The following is a 26,254-nucleotide window of genomic DNA, read 5'->3' as shown; positions in this document are numbered from 1 at the left end:
ATTACCCTTAACAACTCATCTACTCTTTTTCTTGCTTTTCCTTTTTCTGCACGCCTGGCAGTTCTGCAGCTTTTCTCTTGTAAGCTGAATAAAGCTCAGTTTCTGTACCCATTCCTTGTCCTACCAGTCCAGCTGAAGCAGAAAGCCTAGGAACCTTCACTGTGCTCTCCACTCACAAAGCAATTCTGAATTCCTGGTTGTATCCACAGCTAGATACAACAGCTGCCAAAGCCATCTCATGCCTGCCACTGGGTGAAAGCACAGAAAGGCACCTGCTCCAGAACAACAACTCAGTTTTACTTCTATGACTGTGGGCCATATATCCACATGGAAGACAAGCTGGTGATCAGCAGCCAGCATCGATTCACTGAAGGTAAATCAAGCTTGACCCTCTGACTGCTCTCTACAAAGGAACAACTCCCTGGATGGCTGAAGGAGAGCAGTGGATTTTGTCTACCTTGACTTCAGCAGGGTTTTCAACACCGTGTCTCATGACATTCTGGTAGGCAAACGCAGGAGTTGTGGTCTGGGTGAGTGGGCAGTGAGGTGGACTCAGAACTGGCTGAGTGACAGACTCAGAGGGTCGTGATGAGTGGCACAGGGTCTAGCTGGAGACCTGTCACCAGTGGTGTCCCCCAGGGTACTATACTGGGCCCTGTGTTGTTTAACCTCTTTATCAATGACTTGGATGAAGGAACAGATGCCTCCTCTGCAAGATCCCTGCCAACACAAAGCTGGGAGGAGTGGCCAATACCCCAGGGAGCTGTGCAGCCCTGCAGAGGGACCTCGATAGGCTGGAGAGATGGGCAGAGAGGAACCCCCTGAAATTCAGCAAGGGCAAATGCAGGGTCCTGCTCCTGGGGAGAAACAAGCCCAGGGACCAGCACAGGCTGGGGCTGACCTGCTGGAAGGCAGCTCTGCAGAGAAGGACCTGGGGGTCCTGGTGGACACAAGCTGTCCAGCAGTGTGTCCCTGTGGCCAAGAAGGGCAATGGAGTCCTGGGCTGTGTTAGGAGGAACAGTGCCAGCAGGTGAAGGGAGGTGATCCTGCCCCTCTGCTCAGCCCTGGTGACACACCTGGAGTGCTGTGTCCATGTCTGGGCTCCTCAGGACAAGAGAGACATGGAGATCCTGGAGTGGGTCCAGCAGAGTGTGATTAAAGGTCTGGAGGGTCTCTGTAATGAGGAAAGGCTGAGGGAGCTCAGCCTGTTCAGCCTCAGGCTCAGAGAGGAGTCTGTCAGTGTCTGCAGGGAGGGTGTCAAGAAGATGGATCAGACTCTGCTCAGTGGGGCCAAGCAACAGGACAAGAGGAAATGGGCAGAAATTGATGTACAGGAAGTTCCACCTGAACACGAGGAAAAATCTTTACTGTTGTGAGCACTGGAACAGGCTGCACAGAGAGGGTGTGGGGTCTCCCTCACCAGAAATATTCAAGAACCCTCTGGACACAATCCTGTGCCATGTGCTCTGGGCTGGCCCTACTTCAGCAGGGTTGGACCAGATGCCCCACTGTGGCCCCTTCCAACCTCATACTATGATTCTTTGAGTCACAACTGGAGGAGAAAGGAGAGTTCTCCCTCTCCAGTATAGAATCCTGTTGCAGCATTCCCTGTCAGAGTATTGTTATAAAAACATCTACCTTTTGCTTGTAAGTTACCACATACTGCAAAAATCTCCATTGAAGTGTGTGCAGAAGTATCCCCCAGAATAAAAGGCTCTGTATGCATTTAATAATGAAATGCCCATTTCATGTTTAGAACCAGATGAAAGGACAGATAAGAGCAACTGGAAACAGCTTGGATATTGCAGTTTCAGCCTGATAAGACTATGCTTTTACCCTACTATTCTAAACATGTCTTTTTTCAAAACAAAAATATTTCGTAAGGAATTTTATAATAATGGGAGAGCTTTCATGTCCCATCTGAAAGGGCTCCTTGAAACAGATTGAAAATGAAAACATCAAGGAAGACATTAGGACTGTACCTCACTCTTTCATCAGTATATATAGTTCATAATGCACATCAGGTGCCACAGGAACTGCTGTTCAAGGTTAAAGCAAGGTCTTTATGAAAGGGGCAATTACTCTCTAGTGACAGATAAGGAGAAGAAAGTCAAAGCTAAACCGTGCGAGCGGGAAAGGCAGGAGTGCTCAAAGTTAACTGGAAAAGCTACAAAAGCCTTTACCTCGGGAAGAGGCCACTTCAGCACCTGGCTGTGAATTCAGGTTTTAATCTGTCACAGTAGTCCCCGACAGGCTCTCCCTCCCCAGGCCTCAAAGGCAGCTGGCTCCAGCCCCAGACCTGTCCTGGGATGGGAGGTACCTGGGGAGCAGCAGGACAGGGAGCCCTCGGCTGCACTGGGGGCTGTGCCTGCTCTCTGCTGGGCTGCTGAGAGAAAAGTCTGGCTTCAGCACTCTTGGTAAGTACCAAAAGCATAATAAAAGCATGTTTTTGAAAGGAAAATTTAAACCAAAGCTCATGTCCAGTAGGAGCAGATGTGATGGAGGATTCCAGGAATCCCAGCTCCACCCATGGGAAGGTCTGGAGCCACGAAGGCTCACCCTCAATGGAAGAGAATGAAACTGGGGAATGTTTAGACAAAATAGGATGATGTGGGATGCATCCATGGGGCTGAGGAATCTGGCTGATGTCAGACAAGCTGTGGCCATCAGGGGAGGCTCCTGAGGACTGGAAAGAAACATCGCTTCTGTCCTCCCAGAGGAGGATCCGGGAAACCAGCGTGTGATAAACCTTAATGTTACCTTGGTACATCAAAACTGTGAAACTTAAAAGTAACATCCTTTCAAAGAAGAAAGTTTCTGGAATGTGATCAAGAAACCAAATAAGGCAAGAATATTAACTGTGAAAATTCAAAACATCAAACTCTCACTAGAGAAAAATGCAGCAATATGAGGAGATACAACTGTAACTAGAAAAAGGAGAAAAACTTTTAGCATTTTTGATTTTCAGGAGAGTAAAAAAAAGCATATTTGCTTTCCTCAAGTGGATGAAAGGCACCTGTACATAAAGAAGAAAGACAGTTCTGGCTGACTCTGCAATAGTAATTTACAGGGAAAACTGTAGTTCAAAGAAAAAATAAAGTATTTATTCTTTTCATAATCAAATATAAAGGAACACTCAAGGTCTACCTCTAAAAAACACTACTAAGAAGCAGTTTCAAGTTCTGCAGCCTTCCTTCAACTTGCTATCACAGCTCACTGAAAATGCTTTCTTTTCTTGTTGTTCTATAAGCACCCATAGTGCAAGAGAAAACTAAACACAAAAGCTGGGAGCAAACTAAAAAAATGCTCTCACCCATTTAATAACAGGAACCTTCAACATTTTCAGGCATAATATGGTGAAGTGGACAAAGCCATTGAAGGTGAAGAATGAGAAGATGCTGTTTCCTACCATTCCCTGGGCTGTATCGTGCAACCACATTACATGAAGCCTCCTTTTCCCAGGAGGAATCATCCTGACTGCCATGCAATGTCCTTAAAAGTGTCATAAATGCTTCTCTGTCCTTGGGTGCACCACAGCTGTTTGGTCTCCAAGGAGACCTCTTCAAGGTCCACCAACTGCCTGGATAGTGATATATGATACATGATATATCCAGATGATGATATGTCCTATATCTGCACATAAATATATTTGCATAGAGAAAAAGTAACAACCTGCGACAGGCAGCAATGAACCAACTGCTCGTGGTTGGGAATATTTATTTTTTTTAACAAACATGGATACTTTTCCTTGTCCATAACTGGCCCTCAGCAGACAAAAGGTCCTTTACTCACATACAGCACACACCAGGCTGCTGCACAAATCCTACCCTTCCTTCCTGCATCACATCCTGGAGCTTGAGAGCAGAGAAGCATAAGGGAAAAAAACATATGTCAGACAACCCTCACCACTACCTCTTTTTGGGCCCTGCTAAAATGTCAACTTTTAATTATTTTACTTTGAATGAATGCCCATCTCATGATAGCCTTTGAAAATCTCCTCAAAATATGTAATTTAGGGCTAAATTCTTGTTCATGCTACTCAGCTTTTAAACTTATCCTGTCTACATGAGATTTTATAGCCAATAAAATATGACTGAGTACACATGAAATAATAAATTTGATCTTCTGTCCTGCTTTTTTTTTCAGGTAATTAAGCTACACAGAATAATACAGTTTAATCATTGTTAGTTTGGGACTGGCATTTATATTTCATCTAGAGTTAATGCAGTCAAACTGAGAACAAAAGCAGCACAGACAAAGGAGAGCCAGACCTCACTAAGTTAATAATTAATAACCACTTTGACGATATTTATCCCATCAACAAAAACACAAAAGAACTTTGGGCACTCTAAGTCTCACTGCAATGAACTCATACTTTCACCAGTACATCTAGTGCAGCAATCTTTTCCAGTGTAACACGATAACTCAACGTGACTTCTTACAACACTCCATCATCACCCCTGGATTCATCATCATTTTTGAAGGTATAATATGCAGTTGGGATTTTTATGGATCTAAGAAACATAGATTTGCTTAATCCTTTCATCTGAGACAACTCAGCTCGAATCAGACCAGGTTTGCTGTATCTTTCCCATGCAGGGATACTCTCAAACCTCTCAGTAGGCCAGTGGGAGAGTTGGAAAAGTAACCTGTCAGCATAATACAAGCCTCTGTTTACCATTGATAATGTGACTTGCTCCCAGATTATGTTTTCTGAAGCAGCAGGTCCTTTCACTATTACTGCTAGTGCTGCCTGCAAGTTTCCCAGTTGTCAGATCACATTTCTCACTTTTTTTTTAAATATTATCAGATCACACTGCAATGGGAACAGGTATTATCCACAAGCTCACATTTAAGTAACTGCAGTATATAAATATGCTGCTTCAGTGAGCACAGACAGAACCACCCACAAGGCAACCACAAAAGCAGTAAAGCAGCAAAAGTAGAGATTGAATCATTTGTGAAAGCATTTGATTTTGGTACTGATGAAGATAAACATCTGAACAATATTCTTAGATTGCTACATTAGGTAGCAAAAACATTGCAGGTTTATTTGTCCCCTTCTAAGGAGTCACTTCTTCAGGACTCCCAATTAATTCATAAATTCCAGGTACTTTGGACCACTCAGTCTTATCCTCTGTTGCTTAGTCATGTACCTATCTATTGATGACATACAACTTTTATTGTAAAACATTCAACAGGTGAAATGTTTACTCTGGCAGCCAAGGCAGAGGAAAGAAGACAGGAGGAGAAGGAATGAGCTTAAGCCACATTACCAAGAGATGGAAGGATCAGAAGCCTCGAAAGCACTTAAAAATACCTCCCAGATCTGCAGCATCCAGTGTTCATTTTAAACAGTGGTGGTTTGAAGCAGTTAAGGCAGCAAAGAAAAATTACTATGAACAAAGTGTAATTAGGAGAGTATCTGCCCAAACTTGCCTGAAATAAAGGTTAAACAATGAATTGTGCTATTTTCATAGACGTTAAATCAAATGCCAAAGATGGTATTTGAAATGTCAGCATTAACAAGACACACCAAGAAAAGTTAAGTTAGCAAGCTTTACACTTGCCTTTCCATTGGACAAGACAGATGCTTCAATCCTAGAGCCATTTAACAGCAAGACAGGGATGAAAACACATTTAGTGCCTCTTCCTCAGGGGAAGAAAGGGGTAGAAAAGACTAAGATTCTAATTTGGAGATGTTATTTCAACATTGACTTGAAGTTTTGCAGTGCATCTAATTCAAGATGAGCGAGATTAGCAAAAACCTTGTATTTAAATGGTCTGACTTAATCTGGCTCACAGCTCTGTGGGCATCTAGTGCATGGTCAAACCCAGCCCTCAGGGATGCAATTTGCTTGGAGCCCAAACACTGCAGCCTGGCTGAAAGAACTCCAAAATGTAAATAATGAGGTAAAACAATCAGGTTGCACCTGATCAAAATCTACCCATGACATTTGCAGCTCGAAGGATATGAAAACAGCACCTGGGGTAAGGGACTGCTCTGCCATACTTGGATGTGTACACCATGGGAAAGATCAGAAACAAAACTAAGGCAAAATTATGGCTGCAATAGAAGAGCAGAAGGTTTGGCTCACTCTGAAGATAACATTCTATATAAACTGTATGAACTTTTTCATGTTCCTACTTCCAACTTTTTAACAAACCTACAAGTTACAAATCTTTTCATCTCTTCAAACAGTTATGCAAAACTTACGGTATAATTATGTTGAATTCTAGAGGCAATCAAAGCTTTTTGTCTTGTAACTGGGGTGCAGCCCTGCCAATTCCCAAATGATGGCTGCAATACTCTTTACAGCTGCACTGCCTAGAAAGTAGGGAAAAAAAGCACAATACCTTTACAGGACACGAAAGGCAGTGGGGAATCAAAGAAATTCTAGTAAATTAAGAAGTTCTAGTCTACAAAGTGCAATGCTTCATCTCCCTGTGCCTGGCAATTCATCTTGAGGGGTAATATTTCCAGAAATTAAAAGGTTTTTCTCTGAGTGACAAAAAGATGAAGACTTTATTACTCAAATAAGTCTCCAGCTCTGCAGACAAAGGCACTTACCACAGCACAGTTCTGTCCCTCAGCTCCACGGCTACACTAAAAGGTGACACAGCGGCGGATCAGTCGCCACCAACGCCGACAAGGAAAAACAAGATGTTAAAGAAGTTACTTTGACTGAGGACAAAACCAGCACGTGCTTTCTGCATCAAGCTACTACTTCAAACTTTATGCCAGAGTTTCCAGGGAACAGCCAAGTGCTGCAAAGTTAATCAAAACAAGATGTCTCTGAGCTGTTGAGTACTGCAAGATCCTCCAGTGTTCAGCAGCAGGACCACCCAGAAATTTCTTTTAAGATGCAAGCCCAACAGCTGGGAAACCAAGCTTCGGCAAGTTAAACCATTTCTTCTCCTGTGTAACATTATCCCTCCCCAGGACTGCTGTGGATAAATACACTCTCATTCACAAATACAGCTGTACAGTTAAATTTTGCCTTTTCTGATCTCATCTAGAATCCCAAAGAAGTTTTGGCAAGCATGACTATTAGATACAATTAAAAGCTCAACTGTGAGAATTCTTGGTTAATTGTAAACAGTATAGTGATTGTGCAGCATAGCTACATTTGCAGAGAGTTCATTCTTGCATATCTTAATAATTCTTAGTATTTGATAGTTGCTGAAAAAAGGAGATACTGGGGAAAAACTCTAGTAAGAATGCATCAAGCTCTTTTTTTTTAAATAACCAGAGAAAAATCACTTACAGTAATAGTTGCATTTTATTTTCTCTTTTAGATTCAATGTGCAGTATTTTCAGCATTTTTTTTAAACATACATCTAAAATTATATGCTTTCCTTTTCCCTTGAGTACAATTGCTTTTCAGGTTGGGGCTCCAAGCTTTTGCTCATCATTGCCCTCAAAACTATACCCCACCACAGGGTGCGTTACCTTATCCTTGTCAAGTTTATCCAGCTTGATGGTGTGTATACAGGACTGATGGGAATGATAAGCTCACACAAAATGCACATGACAAAAGCAGCACATGCTTCACAAATGCTCTGCAGCATTTATACCCAGTAACCTGAATGCAGCTAAAAACTTGATATACAGTAGAAGCTCTCCTGGGTATGACTGTGGGATTCTCAAGATTTTTAAATGGATACTTAGGTAGCATGCACAAAGAGTTCACCCAAAATCTCTGTATTAGGTTAAATTAACGTAATCAATTTTCCCGAAATCTTGCTACATTGCTTACTCTAGTTTTTACAGCAGCTTGTATTCACTTTAAAATACATAAACTCCTTAAAAACTAGCGAAGTATTTTGCCCTCTTGTAACTTTCATCAATTGTGTCCTTATAACCAAAACTGTTTTAGAAGAGCAAAGCACCTACCATTGTCACTCAGTTGATTTCTACCTTTAGTAGAAAGTTTAGTTGGGATTGTACATGGAAAAAGTCTGATCTACACAATGAATGTACTCAATTAGTTCCCCGTCTCATCCCATCCCTTTCAACTCTGGGTAAGATCCTGAATGACTGAATTTAATTAAACTGCTTATTGCTATTATTTATTGCTCATTATACCCTAAAATTTCTTTTATTATGGAAGCATAAATGCTCAGCCCTGACAGCTCCACAAGATCTTAAGACAAACCAGGTCTGCTGCTCTTGGGGAGCTGTCTTTGCAATGTATTTGACACAACCTCCTTATCTGCTATGTAGTTAATAGCCATTGAAAAAGGAGAATGGCAAGACAGAATGCTCTTAAGGCAAATCTACTAAATACCAACAAATCACTTTTAACCCAAAAGGTTCCACTTGTTCCCCCCTTCATTTAACCTAAATCTGTTCACTCATTACTCAGTGCTTTCGGAATGCTGCTGGTGGTTAAAAAACAAGCAATGTCCTGGTGCTAAGAAGGCATTCCTACCAAAGCAAAAGTAACACACAATCATTTACTAGATGCTTTAGGCAAGAAATGACATCTAAGTATACACTTCAGAGATTTAAATAAACTTACATTCAATTGTGACTGAAAAGCAACATAAATAGTAAAGAAAATATTTTGAATCCTGCAAATAAAAACTGGTTTACAATAAGTTGTCGATTGCAACTCCTCTTTCTTGCACTCAGTGCAAGGAGGGGCCACGCTGAAATGAAACACAAAGCAAACTGAATTTCATGGGCCAGTGGGTAGCTGGTCCAAAACCCATTTGTAACAAGTTGGCTGGTATACAGTGTTCTTAGGGGAGGGCATGTTATAGATTTAGTAATGTAGTTTGACAACTGAATTGTAACTGAAGTTTTAAATATTAATCTGTCTCAAGTATGCTCCCAGTCATGCTGTACCTCTCATCTTGTAAGGCTGCAAAGAAGCCACTTCCACTGCAAAGCACATTAAAGATGGTGTCTGCTTTGTTAAGCCAGGACACCAAATGTGTGTCTTAAGACCAAACACATTTCTACCCTGATCTCAATGAACAAATGAACAGCCTGATTTTCAGAATTAGCTTTCTGTTTAAAGCAATTTTAAAACATTCTGTGAAATAAAATCTTTCACAGAGTCAATCTCAAAGGACAAGCAGTATTTTTATTTCCTTTAAATCCAGCATCAGAATCCCTTAATGGCCACTGTTCTACTGTTACTGCCCCTATGGCACACCTTGTGGCTCATGTCACTAAAAGTGATTTTGAGTATGATTTCATTCCAAAAGAAATGAGGGTGTGGAAAGAATGTCTAGGAAGAAGGCAGGAAAGTGTGCTGCAGTGAAATGACTGAACTGAAGCACTACTGCAGTGTGCTTCCACACTAGGAAGACCCTTAAGCTACAACTCCTTCAGGTCACAGAGAACTTCCCAAGAGGAGGTGCCCTTCTTCAGACACTTAAGACACATTACAGGAGGTATATATACTACAACAAATCTCCAAGAGAGATTGAAACAGATGAAGTTATTACTACCAGTGAATCTGTGTGAAGTTAGAACTGGGTGCATCAGCCCTAGAGCTTGTCTTGAAACAGGTAATGCAAATATTTGCTCTAAGGCTGGCAAGAGGCATTTGAAGAATGGGAGTCTGTCACATCTAATGTTTTTTAACCCAGCTGTGCTGACTGCTTAATTCAATGTATTTCTTCACTGGCTTGAAAGATTCTATAGCAAGTCCCAAGTTGGTTTGGAAAGTTTCACAAAGGGTCTAGCTCCTGTAATCCCAAGGTAAAGTAACCAGCTGGTCTGTGTTAATCATGAGGAGCTCAAAGTTATGAAGAATTTAACAGTTTCATAACACAACATATACTGTTATATGGTGAGAATTTGACTAACCTGATGCTTAAAAAATATATTAAAATCTATTTTAAATTCTGGAAAATAGCTTACAAAAATATCTTCACTTAAACTATATATCATACAAAAACTGACTGGTGTGTGGGTTTACAGTACAAAACGATTATTGGTGATTACAAAAGGGAAGAGTGATCTATACTACCCTTAATGCAAACACAGGGCATTATATCTCACTGCCTGGAATTAGACTTTTATCAGAATTAAGATAATTTCCAATATAACTCAAAAACTTTCAAGCAGTATCTAATTTATTAAACCTTTTTTCTGAAATCCTGTTCAGTTTCTTTTAAAAATCACCACAGTGCTGTGGCCCAAGGAAGAAGAGTAACCCAACTAAGGACAGAAATAATTGCTCTAGATAATAAGACCTGTAGAGAGCTAAATACAGCAACATCTACAGTTGTTTCTACTGCCCATACTATCAATTTCCTCTACCAGTTTCTAAAAGGAAACGACACCAGCGGACAATTCCTTTGTAATTAATTTACGGGCAGAAGCAACAATTTTTGGTCTAGATTGGAATTAGTTTAAATACATGGGTTTAATAAATACAAATATACACATCTGTATACATTAAATGTTGTCACATGTGTATAATTTCAACATATACATTATATACAGAAATACATACAGTACATGCTCCTCCTGACAACACTATCTCATTTTTCCAAGTGTCACCAAAAGGTGTGATAAGAAAATGAAGTGAGGCTAAATGTAGGATCTGACTGAGAACCAAGGTATCATTTCTTTATAACGAAAGACTTAAATACAACTAAAGACAAATGCTGTGCTAGATTTCCTCATGTAAAGCTTAGGAATCAATGGCATTCCCTGGGTGGTGAGTAAAAGCTAAATCTGGCCCTGTGTAGTGTCCTGAACTTCATGGATATTTGTGTTTGTGTCTAAAGCATTATGAATACAACAGGTAATAAAAGAGGTTGTGTAACCTAACACTTTAGCCAGTCCCAAAGTAGACCACAGCAGCCTTCTGATTCTTTACTGCTATCATATATTTGTTCACATGAGAGTGGTCCAGATGACTCCATGGTCTCAGTTAGGAAAGGTCAAATGGTTGCTGACTGCTGGGGAACTTGCACCATTTTGTCTCTTAAAATGCTGTGCAGCAAATAAGAGCAGTTTCTTAAGTATCTAAAGTCTGATCCAGAGTGACTAGTCCTCTTTTTTTACCATTATGTCTCAAAATAAAGGAATTCAAAAGAAGCTACAGTAAAGTGGACCACAAGAATGCCTCCTTAGTACAGTTTCTCAACACAAATTAATCAACATATTCCAGTTTTAAAGCACTTTAAGAAAAAGTGAGATGCAAAACAAGATGTAATCTGTACAGTAAGATGGATTTCCAAAAGGAACATGAATTCAAGCACGAGGAAAAAAAATGAGGACAATACAGATGTCAAGACATTCAGTAGCATGGCTTTTGTTCATCTCCAATTACAGCACAGCTCATGCACCACACATCTTACAATTTTACATACTGTACATCATATAGAAATATTTAAGTTAAAATTTCTTTCACTGATATACTGTACTCAAATTTGAAATCCTGAGAAGAAAAAAGAAAAATGTGTGGTTACGTATGTGCACTATATCTCTGGTATCACCAACACATACACCACTGGATATCAGAAAGTCCAGAGAGAGAAATTACATGCTGGAAGTGTAAAATCATAAAAGCCATTTTCTCTTTTCCTTGTTTGGGAGAGACATTAGGAAACAAATTCTATTCTGTACTACACAACAGTATATACAGGTACATAAAACTATGAAGTTGGCTAATGACTGCAGGTTGCAATAAGTCTGTCAGTGTCTTACTGGCTGCACCACAGTGGCTTCAGCTGCATATTGGGAAGAAGAGGAATACCAGCTACCTTGCATGTGATACTAGCTTATATTTTACAGCTAGGATGTGTGGCTCCCCAAAATCACTTGAAAAACACTGACATACTTCATTCCACTCAGAGGTGCTTGGTGTCAACAACAACTAACTTGACTTCTCAGGTGATTTCCAGTGCTGCAGAGCACTTGTCTATGCTGGAAGGAAAACTGGTAAGTCTGTATTTATCATAAATGCAACCCCAGGTATTTTCTCCATCTTGCATTCCTCATAATCCATATTCCAACACTAGTCATGCAGTTCTACTACACATCAGGATGTTCAACATGCTGTGACCTTGTGGACATTTTGCAAACAAGTCAGTAGGCGATGGTATGGGGTTCCTGGAGATGCCACCACCTCAAACACTGACTGGAACGCTCTCCGATCCAATTCTTCATCGATCTGGTGTCGGTAGAAGTCTATGGCCACCAAACAGAAGATGTTAACATCCACTTGCTCTGATTTTCCCATTCTGCTGATAATATGTGGAAGACTGAAATAGAAGTTAAGGTTATAAAATGACAGACATTGCTCCTCTTTTGGTTTAGCAGTTCAAACACTGTTCTCCATTAAAACAGTTGATTCTTACATTCACCAATGAGATTCAAGTGCAAAATACTGTCATTTGGCAACTAACTGCTACTACATAAATCCTATTTCTTCATTAACATCAAACAATTTCTTATCCTCAGAAATTAACTTCAAGCTAGCAGTAGTTTTCTTTATCCATTGGAGCAAACAACACAATCAGCAACTGCTGAGAGCCAAGGAGCCCTGCTGTGATTGAGAGTCATTAGGCCGTTTCAAACATGACAAATGGCCACTTTTGTCTGGTCACAAAATGCACCAGTTATTTTTCTGTTTGTTTCAGGGGTTTGTTTGTTTTTAAATAAACCCAGCACTAATACCACATATATATATATTTTGTCTGTTTCAATTTATTTGGCCGATTCCATTGCCAAAGTTCAGCTACTGCAGTACACAGCCTGGGGAATAACTGCAAAATACAGTTTGCATGCAGAAAATAATCTCTTGATTTTGAGTTTGTTGGCTTCTTTCAATATATTTTATCTTGCAGAAGGAATACAGAGCAAAGCTTTTAAAGGTCACAGCAATATGATCTTGGTGAAGCTTTTAAAAAGTCCTTCAAAGTAAGGACTTTCCCAATCATCTTGCAGAGTCAAAAGGAACTGATCTTAAAGCAGTGGTTTTCGAAAACTTTGTTCTCATAATCTGTTTAGATGTTCTCTTTTTTTCCCCACAAATCCGAGGTACCAACAGCACAAAGCAATATACACCATTACTATCTGCAGTAAAACTGCCTTTTTTGTATCTTACACTTGTACTCTTACTCTTCAAGGCTCTACACTATAATTACCCAGAAATGGCACACATTCAATCTTTTTAGGATACATGGCTGAAATCCATTGACTGGTGGAAGCACTGACAAAAAAACAGGAAAGACTCCACATTGCCATTGCCACAGGTGTTCTTTGTGTGAAATTAGAGAGAGAGAGCATCACCCAGTCACGGACCATCGAGGATTGCCCAGTGCTATGCAGTGTCTGGAACACCTGCAAAATATTGTACACAGGAATAAAGACAGGGTGGATGGATATGGGAAAAAGTTCAGCTTCTCTTGTAAAGGTTCTCTCCAGTTACAAAGCTCTGAGGGTCACAAACTGGAATCCTGGAGACAACTCTGATTCTAAAGAATTAGTGAACTGGACTCGTGACTAATGTGTCAAACTGAAGTAATTCTAAAATACACAACTTGTGTGGTGTCTTTGTTTTTGATAGATCACATGTGCACATGCAGTCTCCAGTGATGCACAAGTCTAATAGGTGCTGAAGAGCCAAAAGCCCAGAAGCCCAGCTGAGGCCACAGGGGCTTGCCTGTGGGGTTCACAAGGCTCACTCAGATCTAGAATCTGAGCACCAGGATCACAACCACTAATTTTCTCTTTATTTTCTCATTATCAGTGACTGAACTGTCCTGCTGTGAGCTTTGGTCTCTAGGTGACATGGGAATTCTAGTTCTCGATGCTGCCTGGAAGCCAAAGCAGGACAGCTCAGTCACTGGGACTGGTTTGTTAGATCTAATTAACAAAAGTGGTATATGGCCCTTCAGCTGAGCTGTCAATTAATTAGAAATCTTATGAAACATTTAAGAAAAATAAATGTATCAATATTACCTTATAAACTACTGTTGCCATGAACTGTGGGTATGGCTGTTGATTGGACAGAAATTCTCCAATGACTTTGTTCATTACATCTTGTGGGGGGAAGAAATCATCAAGGAACTGTGGAAGAATCCGAGCCACTACTCGAGCTTCAAAAGGAAATCCCTTCCTGATCCTGAAAATAATAAAAAATTAAATATTTTATAATTGAATTCCAATACATATCTTGTTATTTTCCAATTTAATTGGCAATGGAAAGAACATTTTACTTTCATCTGAGTAGGCAAGCTCTCAGCACTGATGAATCCAAATCTTCATGTGACCTTAATAACAGACTACCTAAAGAGGTCTACCGAAGCTGTCAGAAGCTGTTACAGGTGTGTCCTGACCCCACACTCTCCCCTTCTCTTTTTTAAATAGTCACATTTTCTGAAGGTCTGGAATTGCATCAGAGATGAGACTTACCAGAAGGAATGCTGAAAAACTAAAGAAGAACAAAAAAGGACAGGGAGAGCACTCCTCCTAGCTATCAGAGAAAAGACCATTTATAAGCAGAACACTAGTTTTCATTCATAACATCCTGACATTTTTTAGTCAAGATCAGAATGACCAGCATATCAAACAAGAAAAGCAAGTTGCATTGCTGTGTAAAGTGGGGAAAAGACACTCCAACCTACAATTTTGTTTAAATAACACTAATTGGAAAGTCTTTCTAATAAAGACTGCATCTGTTGATGTGTCAAGATCAAGTTACCATCATGTGATTCTTCCCTGCAAAAGTTATTTTTTGCTTGTAGTAGTCACATTTGTTTTGCCAGCTCTTCAGACTGATATATTAAAAAACACTCAAGCACTGCTCTAGTTCTGTTCTCATTAAGTGCAGAAGTGAAACCCTCCTCCAGTTTTATGGAAAAGCCACTGAACACTTTAAAAAATGTAAACCGTTACCCACAAACTACTACACAAAATCTAACATGCTATACTCACTTAAGACAGCTTGAGATTGTCAGATCAAAACAGGGGTTTTGAAATGTTCCCATTAATGAGTTCCATGTGAATACAGAAGTTTTACTGTATCCTTCCACTGCAATTACTTAATAGCTTCAGAAAGAGCAACTCTTGTGAGGGGGGAAGGGGAAAAAAAGTTTTAAACTCTTAGGATGGTTTGAAAGATTATTTCTTGTAAACTGGACTTACATCCTTGATTATGTAGAAGACACCTAAAAAGTGCTTAAGAGTTTGACCTGAAGGGAGCTGGAAACACATTTATGAAGTATTATGGTTTGTGCAACACACAGTATCAGTTAGGACATGTCTGGTTTTCATTTACATTCCTGCACATTTGTGCAGCCTTCAGCAATTCCACCAGTGTTACTGTGTATACCAGGAACCTAACTTTCATGCAACAGTAAGTAGAGAAACATCATTAATTAACTGTAAGAACTGTCAAATAGAGAAGTGACCACACAATGACAAACACAATCATTTCCCTCCCAGAGCCCCATTTACACATTTTGTACTCTTACCTATCAAAAAGGACAGACACTCGCTCCATAGCGACAATCACAGATTCACTGTCAGGAGCACCAGGATTTGCATCTGGGATACGGCTGGGGCTGATTTTTTCCTTTCCTAAACCAAAATAATTTGTTACAAGTTCACTGTGGATGTTAAAATACACTTCATTTACTCTTGGTAACAAAAATAAATTAAGAAAATAAGCACTGTTAAGCCAGTCTCCCAGCAAATCAGAAGTATAAAAAAGTGAATACCTGTGTACATGCAAGTCAGCATTAATCCCAGGGCTGCCATTGCTCTGTGGGGGCTCTGCACATTCACCCTGTCAACACTCAGTTTAACCAGCGACTCACTGTCCAGCCTGGAAAGCTGCTCTGAAAGAAGGAGTCGCTCCAATCCTCTCAGGACACAGTGATAAATAATGGATGGTGTTGATTCATCACTTCCAGACACCATGACTCCACACATCTGAAATAAAGCAAAAAAGCCAACTACTTGGTTTTGAGGTGCATTTAGGTCATCTGCTAGCATCACACCACAACAGTATGGAACTGAATGAGGTATTAACAAAAACCGATGAAATTAAACCCAAGAGCTTACCTACAACTCAGTATCCAAGTTAAGTGTTAAAGACAGCTTTGTGGTGATTTCAGGTTACACAACCACCCCTGACTGGAGGCATCACAACATACCTGTATAATTCCTGCAGAGAATTCAGGCCCTACATCAAGTGGGTAATTCTCAATCAAATAGAAAGCAGCTGCACACATTACCAAAATGTGCTCTTGATTATGGATATTCACACAACTGCAAATGAGCAAAAACACCAGTGGTCACACCAAAGTTGTTTAGAACACAGAGACATTATAAACAATTTCTAGAAATACAAAGTATTTTTGAACATGAAACGTAAGCTCTTTTTAAAATCACAGAAAGTATTGCTGAAATGCCGTAAGAGAACATTATCATGAAAATGACAGAAAAATGAGATTTAAGTAACACAGTTTACCAAAGACAGAAAAACCTGTACTATCAAACAGTTTTCTCACCCTCAAATATCATTTCACTCTGTAAATTAAACTTAAAATTGGATGATATTTTCAAAGAAAATGCCAAAACCTGCTTGATACAACAGCCTGCTCTAAAATGTACTGGCAACTGCCAACAAGAGAGAGCCCTTTTGTTCACACATAAACATGCAACAGTTTGGAGCCAGGGGGAAAGGCAGAAGAATCTTACTGTGCTACTCCTCTCAGATTGGAGAGCAGATACTCGCTGATAATTGGAATGAGTTGCTTTGCTGTCTCGTCGAGCAAGTCACACTCCAGGATATAAAGAATTCCATGCAATGCTCCAATCCGACTTGGCATATGGGTGCTTCTTAGTGTTGATTCCAGCAGTCGACTTACTGGTTCAGCCACAGCTTTGTCCTAATACATCCAACAAGAGTATTCATTAGAAGTCAACACTGGTTTAAATACTGGCAAATCCTGTCATTCAGAAATACTTGAAACAAATTAAAGAGCAGAAAATAGGGAACGAACCAGAGCCTGACTTAAACTACTTTGAATAAATGTCACAAGACTAATATAATCAGACAAGAGATGAGTTGCAGATTAACTAGCAAATTGATGCTACTTTGTTTTATTTGTACAAAGTTATGTCACAATTTAAAATAAAAAACCTCAAACAAGATAAAGATTAGTTCAGTAAATAGTACATGCTAATAAGAATATAGGACTTTAATGATTGAAATTCTCTGGCCTTCCAGCTAAGCCTAAAGGATGCTTCCATCTGAAACAGACTGGCACCAGACAGCTATACTCTGCCATTTACTATCTGTCGACTCAACTCATAGCACATAATTCCATTTTTTTGTTCTCTGAGATCACTGGTACCCAGACCCACACATCTTTCCCTCCACCAATCCTGGGATTTGGATGAGGGAATCAAATGTACTCTCAACTGGGCAGGAATGTTGCTCTGTTGGAGGTGAGGAAGACTCTGCAGAGCAATCTGGACAAGCTGGATCAGTGGGCCAAGGTCAGTGATCTGAGGTTCAATGAGGCCAAGTGCTGGGTCTTGCCCCTGGGTCACAACAACCCCTGCAGTGCTACAGGCTGGATTGAGAGTGGCTGAACATGAGCCAGGTGTGCCCAGGTGGCCAAGAAAGTCAATGGCACCTGGTCTGGATCAACAGTAGTGTGGCCAGGGCAGTCACTGTCATCCTGTACTTCACAGAATCATTAAGGTTGGAAAAGACCTCTAAGGTCATGGAGTCCAGCCTTTGACCAAGTACCACCATCAACTAAACCACAGCACTGAGTGCCATGTCCAGTCATTTCTTGATCACCTCTAGGGACAGTGACTCTATCACTTCCCTGAGCAGCCTGTTCCAGTGCTTAACCATCCTTTCATTAGGAAGAAATTCTTCCAACCCAAACCTCCTTTGGCACAACCTGAAGCCATTTCCTCTTGTCCTGTCACCAAAGAGACTGACCCTTACTTAGCTATAAACTTTCAAGAAGTTGTAGAGAATCATAAGGTCCCCTGAGCCTCCTTAGGCTCCATCCTTAGGGAAATGGTTTAGTTAGGTCAACAGTTGGACTCAATGATCTTAAGGGTCTTTTCCAACCTAAATGATTCCACAATTTTATGTTCAGTATTCAGAGGTCAAGCTGATATCAGATACTTTGCTCCCTGTTATCAAATACCACAACTTAGTGGAATATGAGAATTTTAGTTTTGAAAGTCTTTCCCTTACTAAGTAATTAGTAGAAATTATTTGCTTTATCTTGTCCCTTTACTCATGAAGTATCTAAGATACAGGCCGGTTTGAGACAGTGTCTGCTCTCTAGTTGCTCTTTTTAAGAAGATTTTCTATGTAACTGAGCATAGAACAAGCAACTCTTGATGGAATCAACTTCTTGTTTTTAAGTCCCATCAAGCTGTTATATTCAGCTGTTTGCTTGTGAGAAGGTGTTACTAGCTCACTGAGTAGGAAATGACAGCCCAGCCAGAATAAGCTGATCTCTAAAACTGTTTCTGTATGTTTGCCATCACCTTCCCAGCCTTCCCTTGCACAGTTGCTGCTGCAACAGCTACTGAAAGCCCCAACCTAAAAGCCTTTCAGAATTTCTTTTATCACTACTACCCATATAACTTTCTACTAGTCTCAGAGTTTCTAGAAGTGGTAACTCCTTCAAAAATTATTTGTAATTTTTTTTTCCTAAATAATTCCACTCTGAAATGTACACTGGAAAGTACTTCTGGTCTACACATTTCAAGACAGAATGATGCAGTGGAGGGAACAGTGAGGGAAAGAAAAGGGATACCTGACTATCTGGAGCTATATATTCATCACATGCACTGTCCCAGCCTCCAATGAGATTACAGCCATTCACCAGTAATACAAATCTAGCAAAAGCTGTTCCACAAGTCCTCATTTCTGGCCTGAAATGTAACAAATGAGGAGTCCAGGGCAAAGGCAACACTGAACTGAATAAGACAAACCAAAAAGCACATTAAATTATGTGCTTTTATTATATATAAAAAAAATCAAATCAAACAACCTTTCTGTTTAAATATATGGCAATTGAAGATAATGTTTGCAAACTGTGAAGGCCCAAAATACATATCCTTATTCTTACAGCCACGAAGATCAGCTAAAGGATATTCTTAGAGATAAACCACTCTTACCAAGTACACCAGGTTTTGCAGCAGAAGCTGAGTTAACCTAAACACTCATGAACTCGCAATAAACTTTCTGAGAATTTCTTACCATTCCAAGAACAGCAGCAGCTTTACAAGTTGCTGGTATCAAATACTGTACAAGAATCTCATCTTCTGATGGATGCACCTTTCGCAACTCTGTCAGTGTTGTGTACATCATCTCAAACTGATTCCTTTCTGTAAATAAGTCTGACACTGCCAGAAGCTGTATGGAAATTAAAATTGAATATAAAAGAACCCCATTAGCAGACAGCCAAAAATTGACTCTCCCTTCTGTTATAATTGTGAACAAAGGATTCCTCAACTGATCTATTAATTGTGTAAACATTTACTCACGGGTCTGAAATAACTATTAACTACTGCTGCCCAGAATTAATTCCACCATTCATCTCAGATAATAATGACCTCCAAACCCAAACCAAAAAGTTTACAAAATCAAAGCCACTATAGTAACTCTGGGACATGAACAAACATTGCTATTTACAATGTACTAAACCATCCCAAAACACACAATACATACTTCTCTTGCCAGGATAGTTTTATTTTAATCATAAGAATGATAGTGAATAATGGCTGTCAAAACACATTCCACACCTGTGTTCTTTAGTTTTGCTTCTACATTTAACAATCAACTTAATTCTCAAATACACTGGTGTTCCATCTTCATTTTCTTACAAAGGGATAGGGTAAGCAAATCTTGCTTTAGCAAGCAGTCAAGTAAAATACAACTGACATTAAGTAACAATAAAGTATTTGTAATGTAGCAGCAGAATATGCAATCCAGATGCTTATATAGCTTAAATCAGTATAATGCTGTAATTGCACAAGTTATGTGTCTGTACTGCCCACAGAACAGCACTGCCAAGAAAATCCTGTGTGTTTCATATATTAAAAGATGCTTTATAAATGCTGCTTAGCTGTGAACACTTGGTAACATTTCCTCATTTATGACTCTGAATAATAATTCAGACTTACTGATCGCACCACTTCACTGATCAAAATGACTGGTGTTCTCTTGCTGGGGTTGGATGGCAATATCCACTGACTGTAAAGTTCAAGCAAGAACTGAGAACAAGAATGGATATCTACACCAGCCCGGTGTTTTCTGCATGGAACAATAAACAAGTGTTAAAAGAGCTACTCTTAAGCCCTGCTAAACAGTTATTTGCCAGCATCCAATTTATAAACCCAGCTTACTGAACGTGAAGAAATAAAACCTTATCTATGACTCAAAAGAGAGAAGAGACAAAAAAATAAGATACCTGGTATTGATAGGAGAGGTTGGTGGTGAGGAAGGAGCGGGTACATCATTCTCATCTTCTTCATCCTCACCCCACTCTTCTTCTCTCAAGGGAGTGATATTATTTCCTAACCATATGGAGTGTATAGAGACCTTGCAAAACACACAAAAGAGAAAAACAAATAGCAAAGAAGTGCATTTAACACCCCAATAGTCATCCTAGAAAAATCTTAGAAGCCAAATATAATTTCCATTTAAATGACAGGCAACACACAGTCTTCTGAGGAGACACCCAGTTATGACTAACTCTGCATCACTCAGAGCTTTTAGTTTCTATTTGATGTCAAGCAATGCTTAACTAATTTTTCAGAACTGGAAGAAGTGTAATAAAAATTAAGTTTTTGAGCTTTTAACAAACCTGTCCCAGTTTGTAATCCATATCTCCTATTTCTCGTTCAGTATTGATCTGCAGTAAGAGTTTTTCATGGCTGATAAGAGCACCTGCAAAGAAAACACAAGATGAAATTTTAAGAAGTGTGTAACAAAGCACACGTGAAAATGGCTTCATTTCCTGCAAACTGCATTTCCATTTTTTTTAAGAGTACCTTTTCCACCTTTTAAATGTGAAAGAAATTCACTCTCCCCTTCTCCCCCACAAACAATCACTTACCTGTAGTAGCAGGAGAAAGTGATGGAACAGGATCCCAAGCTTGGTATAAGTGATGAGTAGCAATATTATCTCTCTTAGACACCATTGCCTGGATTTCCTGTTCAACAATTCCTCTAATAACACTTAGCTTCCTCCCAAACCTAAAAGCCCAAGAGAAATCAATTTTAGCAGATTTTTCCTTTAACAGTTTTGTGCAAGTCTGGCTTACTCTGCAATGTTGTGCCTATGCCTATTTCCAGTATCAGGGAAATGAAAATGTTGAAAAATATGTTCTGCACACTGTTTACTAGATTCTATTCAGTTGTTCTCGTTTTCAGATAATCTTTTAAGTCAGCAAGTTCATAATGTTAAGTCCATGCAACTTCTATGTAAATAGATCCATCCATCCATACTCTTACTTGGAAAATACAATCTACACATATTTTTGATACAACTAGACTAAGCAACTGTCATTATGTATTAACCACAAGTTTTATGCATTTGAAAACAAGTGAAAACAAATACCTTGTGTCCAGAGCTTTTAAAGCTTTGTTGCGGGGCTGCTGCTCCAAACAGCTAACTGCTGGATTGCCTGCAACAGGTATGGTCATTGCACTCAGCACCAGGGAGGTTATGGCTTGTACTGCAAGAACATTGATTTGGGTCCTCTCTGTATCTTCCTGTAAAATGAACTCACTGTAATTTGAATTGTTAAAAAAAAAAAATCCCAAAAGCTTTGAATATCAGTTTGTCAGGTTTCACTAAGTTATCATCAATAAGCCTGACACCTACTCTTCTTCCCATCCAGAAATCTATGTGACATAAACAATGCACACAAAGCACTGACTGCAGCAGCAACACATCCTTCCTTCTCATCAGTCACTCTGCAAGCATCCTTTCTTGTCCCAACAGCATTAAAACCTCAAGATGTCCATTTTGGAACTTTTAAAAAAGTGTTTAGCTTCTTTCTTTGCAGCTACCCATTATTACTTATTGAAACAGAGCATCAGACCACAAAAGCATCTGATCCTTTTCATAAGATGTAAGATGGCAACCAATGTTCAACTTCCAAAAAATTTATTTTTCATTCAGAAATTTTAACATACTGAAATTTACAACAGCACTTAAAATATTTGCAGTTTTGAATATACTGGTCTGCTTGGAAAGCAAGGGAGCAATATTATTCTTGTTCCACAAATACTCTCTACATGACAAATAAGAAACACTAATAGCTAGATTACCCTAAGTCTGACCCAACGTGCCACTATGCAGAAAACAGTTAAGTCAAGGTGTCCAAGCCTGTATAACTAACAGAAAATGATAACCCAGGGAAGAGGGGTGATGGTTCCCTATTCCTTTTTGAAATCTGACACCTAGGAAGCAAGAGAAGCAAAGCCCTTTGTCTGCTACTCAGGATCCACAATTTGTGGATCTTCTTGACTTCTTCAAACTGCTTTAGGCTCTGCACCTACCATCAGGACCATGAACAAGCCTAGGAAAATAACCTTTCAGGTCAAAGAACTAGAACGTATGAAAATCAGTTTGCTAGCAGGTTAAGACAGCTGAAGAGGGAAATCTCTTTTATGATTGCCAAGTTCACTCTTATCTTGAGTTTTTACAGAATCATCAAGGTTGGAAGAGACCTTCAGAGACCATCCAGCTCAACCATTATTGCAGCACCACCATAATCACCCCTAGCCCATGTCCCTAAGTGCCACATCCAGACCCCTACTGAATACTTTGAAAAACAGTGACTCCACCACCTCCCTGGGAAACTTATTCCAATGCCTACTCCCTCTTTCAGTGAAAATTCTTTTCCTAATATCCAATCTGAACCTTCCCTGGGGCAACTTAAGGAGTTCACTTGAGAAATGGCAGACAAGATAGATCCCCACCTGGCTACACCCTCTTTTCAGGTAATTGTGGAGTCATGAGGATCCCCCTGAGCCTCCTCTTCCTGAGACTAAACACCCTCAGCTCCCTCAGCCCCAGGCCCAGTTTTATTGCTGTTCTTTGGACAGAAGTATTTGGTATAGGAATTGGTTTATAAATACATATATTTTGGTATATAAATTGGACACAAATTCTGCTATAAATTTATTCAGCTCAGATCCCCAAATGCTCTCTACTGGGTTTTGAACATCTATCTAAGCTAGAAGCCCAGATATGTAATATACAGTCTACAAGTGGGAGCAGGATATATTAACATGCACCTCCAGGTCAATTAATTTCTAGTCAAGAACCTTACCAAAAAAAAAAAAAAAAACCCAAAACAAAACCACCAAACTGTGTTGAGTAATGTACTAATAAAGAGTTGAAACAACTTCATTAATTTTTTCCTCACTATCTGCATGCTTGCAAGAGGCTCTAAGCCAGAAGATGGGTGTGTCTGAACTCACCAGGGTATGAGAAAAAGGAAATACAAAATAAAAAAATGCCTTAGTGTTAGTCACTTCTTTTCTGCTTTACAGTTTTATTAATAGAAACACTTTTATTGGTTTAAGTAAAATTTCGTTTAAAAAATACAATGAGTGACATTACCTCTTGCTGGTTCTCCTCTTGGTCCATTACAATGGGCTGAGTTACGAGCACACCAAGCAAAGTAGCCCAAGTCTCTTCAAACTGAGTACGGCTGATCCATCCTATGGAAACACGTAGAGAGAGCCATTTATGTCTCAATAACAAAGAACAGCAGTAAAAAAAGGTACATTGTTTCCACAGATTTAGTTTCATACCACTTCCTATTCATTCTGGCGTTTTTTATAGTGGAACAGGCTCCCCAGGGAAGTGGTCACAGCACCAAGCCTGACAGATTTTAATAAGTGTTTGGCCAATGCTCTCAGGCCCATGGTGTGACTCTTGGGGATGGTGCTGTGCAGGGCCTGGAGCTGAGACTCAGTGATCCTTGTGGGTTCCTTACAATTCAGCTTATTCTGTCATCTACTAGGTGTGGGTGGGAATGGCAGAGAACAACACTGCAGCTTCTCTGCTTCAGCTCCAACAAGGCTGAGAGAACTGGAAACACTGCTAACACTCACAGAATGGTTTGGGTTGGAAGGATTCTTTCAAGATGTTCTAGTCCAGCTCAAACATCTGATGCCTGACCTGAAGGCACGTTGCTTATCTTACCACAGGACTTTATACTATGCATTAACAGAAAAAAGTGGGGGGGAAGCAAAATATTCTCAAACGTGCTGTCAAGTGTATGCTCCAGAAAACAAGTGGTCATTCTGCAAGAGTACACTGAAATCTCCCTGAATTGGAATAACTTTTGGCTTTATTTCTATAATTTATTCTCTTCATTGAACAAAATGTGTAAGAATTACTGCAGCACAATTACTACCCCACTTTGAAATATTATCTGTCTTCCACACAAGCAACAAAAGTAAGCAAACAGTTTTAGATAGAGTTATTCAGTAATTTCAAAACACAGGTAAATGTCCAGTAAGAGCCAAGTTTATTCACTTAATTTTCTACATACCAAGTGTATTAATGCGATAGATGAACTCCTTAAAGATTTCCTTTTCTTGCAGAAATTCTACAGGGATTTCAGGAAAAACTGTGCCAAAGTCACCTAAAGGCTTTGGTGACCAGCCCAATTTCCAGACCTAAAAAACATGAAAGTTTAATTATCCAAACTAGATATAGTATTTATATTACAGCTCTAAATATACAGGCACCATTCAAAGGCAACAAGATATCAGTAAATAAAAGCAGTTCTCCAAATAGAAAAATACTCAAAGGAAGATGGAACAGCTAACAAAACTTATATATAATGTACACCATATTTCTTATTTTAGGGCTTTTCCATCATACTTCTCATGGTAAATTAATTATTAATTAATTAATTATCCAGTTTTATGGTCCAGGTTTAGATACAGAAGTTCCTGTCACATATTTCAGCTTAGAGATTGTGCAGAAATGATACTGAAACAGAAGTCAAGGAAGACAGTTCACATACTATTGATGCCTGAAAAAGCACACTGATACATAAGAGAGGGGGCAAAAAAAGTTTCAACAAAAAAATTCTTACATTTTGACACAAAAACAGAGCACTGAGAAACAGAGAAATGGCCTTGCACATGTTGTTAGTCAGTGTTCAAAAAGAAAAACTGATTGATCAAACCAGCTTAAGGTTGAAGTCCTACTGTTGCAGAACTTAAGATGCAGCACCGTCTTTGGTTTTCAAAGTGTTTCAATAACTTTTAAAGTCCTGAAAGCAAAGCATAATAAACATACCAAAGGAGGTACTCTGGTGTAGCTGTTCACTAGAGGCAGCCTTGCTAAACTGATGATGATGTTCTTGAGGACAGGAGTGAGAAATGCAGGGATGCTGCCGTTTCTTTGGTGCCCCAGTGACAAGACAGTCTGTAGGCATTCCACCATCTCAGCTATCATTTCACATGCTGCAATAATGTGTTTTGTTTCTTTGTTGGGAGAGAAAGAAATTCAGTTTTATAAATCTACTCAAAAGACAAATCATTTAAAAACACAGAAATACAAAAATTCTTAACAAAAGAGTACGTTAATTAAAAAGGACAAAACCACAATAAGGACACATACTAAGAAGTTTTAGAATTTTAAAATCCCACACTTTAAAAAGGTCAGTCTGTAGCATGCTGCACAGCTAACAGAATCCCCCAAAACAAAAATGTGCATTAATGTATAACTTTCAAGAAAAAACAACTATGCCTGTCAAAAATATGGCAACCTATATTTAATAGACATTTACCAAATACAAAGAAGGTCTCAGATGAACTTTCATTGTTAAATATAATAGAAATGGAAAGAGTACCTAAAAATATTTCTTCAATGAAAGTATAAGGCAGAAGCAAAAGTCACTGTTTTACTTACTTTGTACATTTGAATCAATTTCCCCCTCACTTAAAGGTTTTGATGTATTCTTTCTTTCAGGACTCAGAAGTTGATTACCAGGTTCCACAGCAACTGAATTGGAGAAAAACATTTGAATGATACAGCTATTACCTATTTCATATTTCAGTTTTTAATCAACACCACATAGTAGTCAAATGTTTGACATATCCAAGGCATTTGCCAAGTTCAAAGTAAACACTAAATTTTAAACAGAAAATTAAAGTAGTAAAAATAAAGTTGTCAAACAAATAATTAATAAGGACCCAAAGGAAATATTCCATACACACAGCACTTGATCAATGCTGACTGGCAA

At 39.3% G+C, this 26,254-nt stretch overlaps 1 protein-coding gene across 2 annotated transcripts in view; it reads right to left on the bottom strand.

The window, feature by feature from the left end:
* Nucleotides 1-7,264: 7,264 nt before the first annotated feature.
* Nucleotides 7,265-26,254, bottom strand: part of HTT (huntingtin) — an 80,541-nt gene continuing 61,551 nt past the window's right edge. For both annotated transcript variants that reach the window (XM_014895278.2, XM_014895279.2), the window contains 17 exons: nucleotides 25,921-26,013; nucleotides 25,306-25,493; nucleotides 24,548-24,674; nucleotides 23,608-23,708; nucleotides 21,592-21,746; nucleotides 21,088-21,227; nucleotides 20,836-20,918; nucleotides 20,440-20,570; nucleotides 20,153-20,282; nucleotides 19,227-19,382; nucleotides 16,685-16,875; nucleotides 16,138-16,252; nucleotides 15,700-15,913; nucleotides 15,454-15,559; nucleotides 13,940-14,102; nucleotides 13,158-13,318; nucleotides 7,265-12,237 (listed from right to left, as the gene is read on the bottom strand). In XM_014895278.2, coding sequence (XP_014750764.2) covers nucleotides 12,024-12,237; nucleotides 13,158-13,318; nucleotides 13,940-14,102; nucleotides 15,454-15,559; nucleotides 15,700-15,913; nucleotides 16,138-16,252; nucleotides 16,685-16,875; nucleotides 19,227-19,382; nucleotides 20,153-20,282; nucleotides 20,440-20,570; nucleotides 20,836-20,918; nucleotides 21,088-21,227; nucleotides 21,592-21,746; nucleotides 23,608-23,708; nucleotides 24,548-24,674; nucleotides 25,306-25,493; nucleotides 25,921-26,013 — 2,468 coding nt within the window. In that variant the 3' untranslated portion in view covers nucleotides 7,265-12,023. The remainder of the gene's footprint in view (nucleotides 12,238-13,157; nucleotides 13,319-13,939; nucleotides 14,103-15,453; nucleotides 15,560-15,699; nucleotides 15,914-16,137; nucleotides 16,253-16,684; nucleotides 16,876-19,226; nucleotides 19,383-20,152; nucleotides 20,283-20,439; nucleotides 20,571-20,835; nucleotides 20,919-21,087; nucleotides 21,228-21,591; nucleotides 21,747-23,607; nucleotides 23,709-24,547; nucleotides 24,675-25,305; nucleotides 25,494-25,920; nucleotides 26,014-26,254) is intronic.

The sequence above is a fragment of the Sturnus vulgaris genome, chromosome 4, assembly GCF_052056855.1.
Source record: "Sturnus vulgaris isolate bStuVul1 chromosome 4, bStuVul1.hap1, whole genome shotgun sequence".
Taxonomy (NCBI): Eukaryota; Metazoa; Chordata; class Aves; order Passeriformes; family Sturnidae; genus Sturnus; species Sturnus vulgaris.
This window is presented reverse-complemented; position numbering and strand designations above follow the sequence as displayed.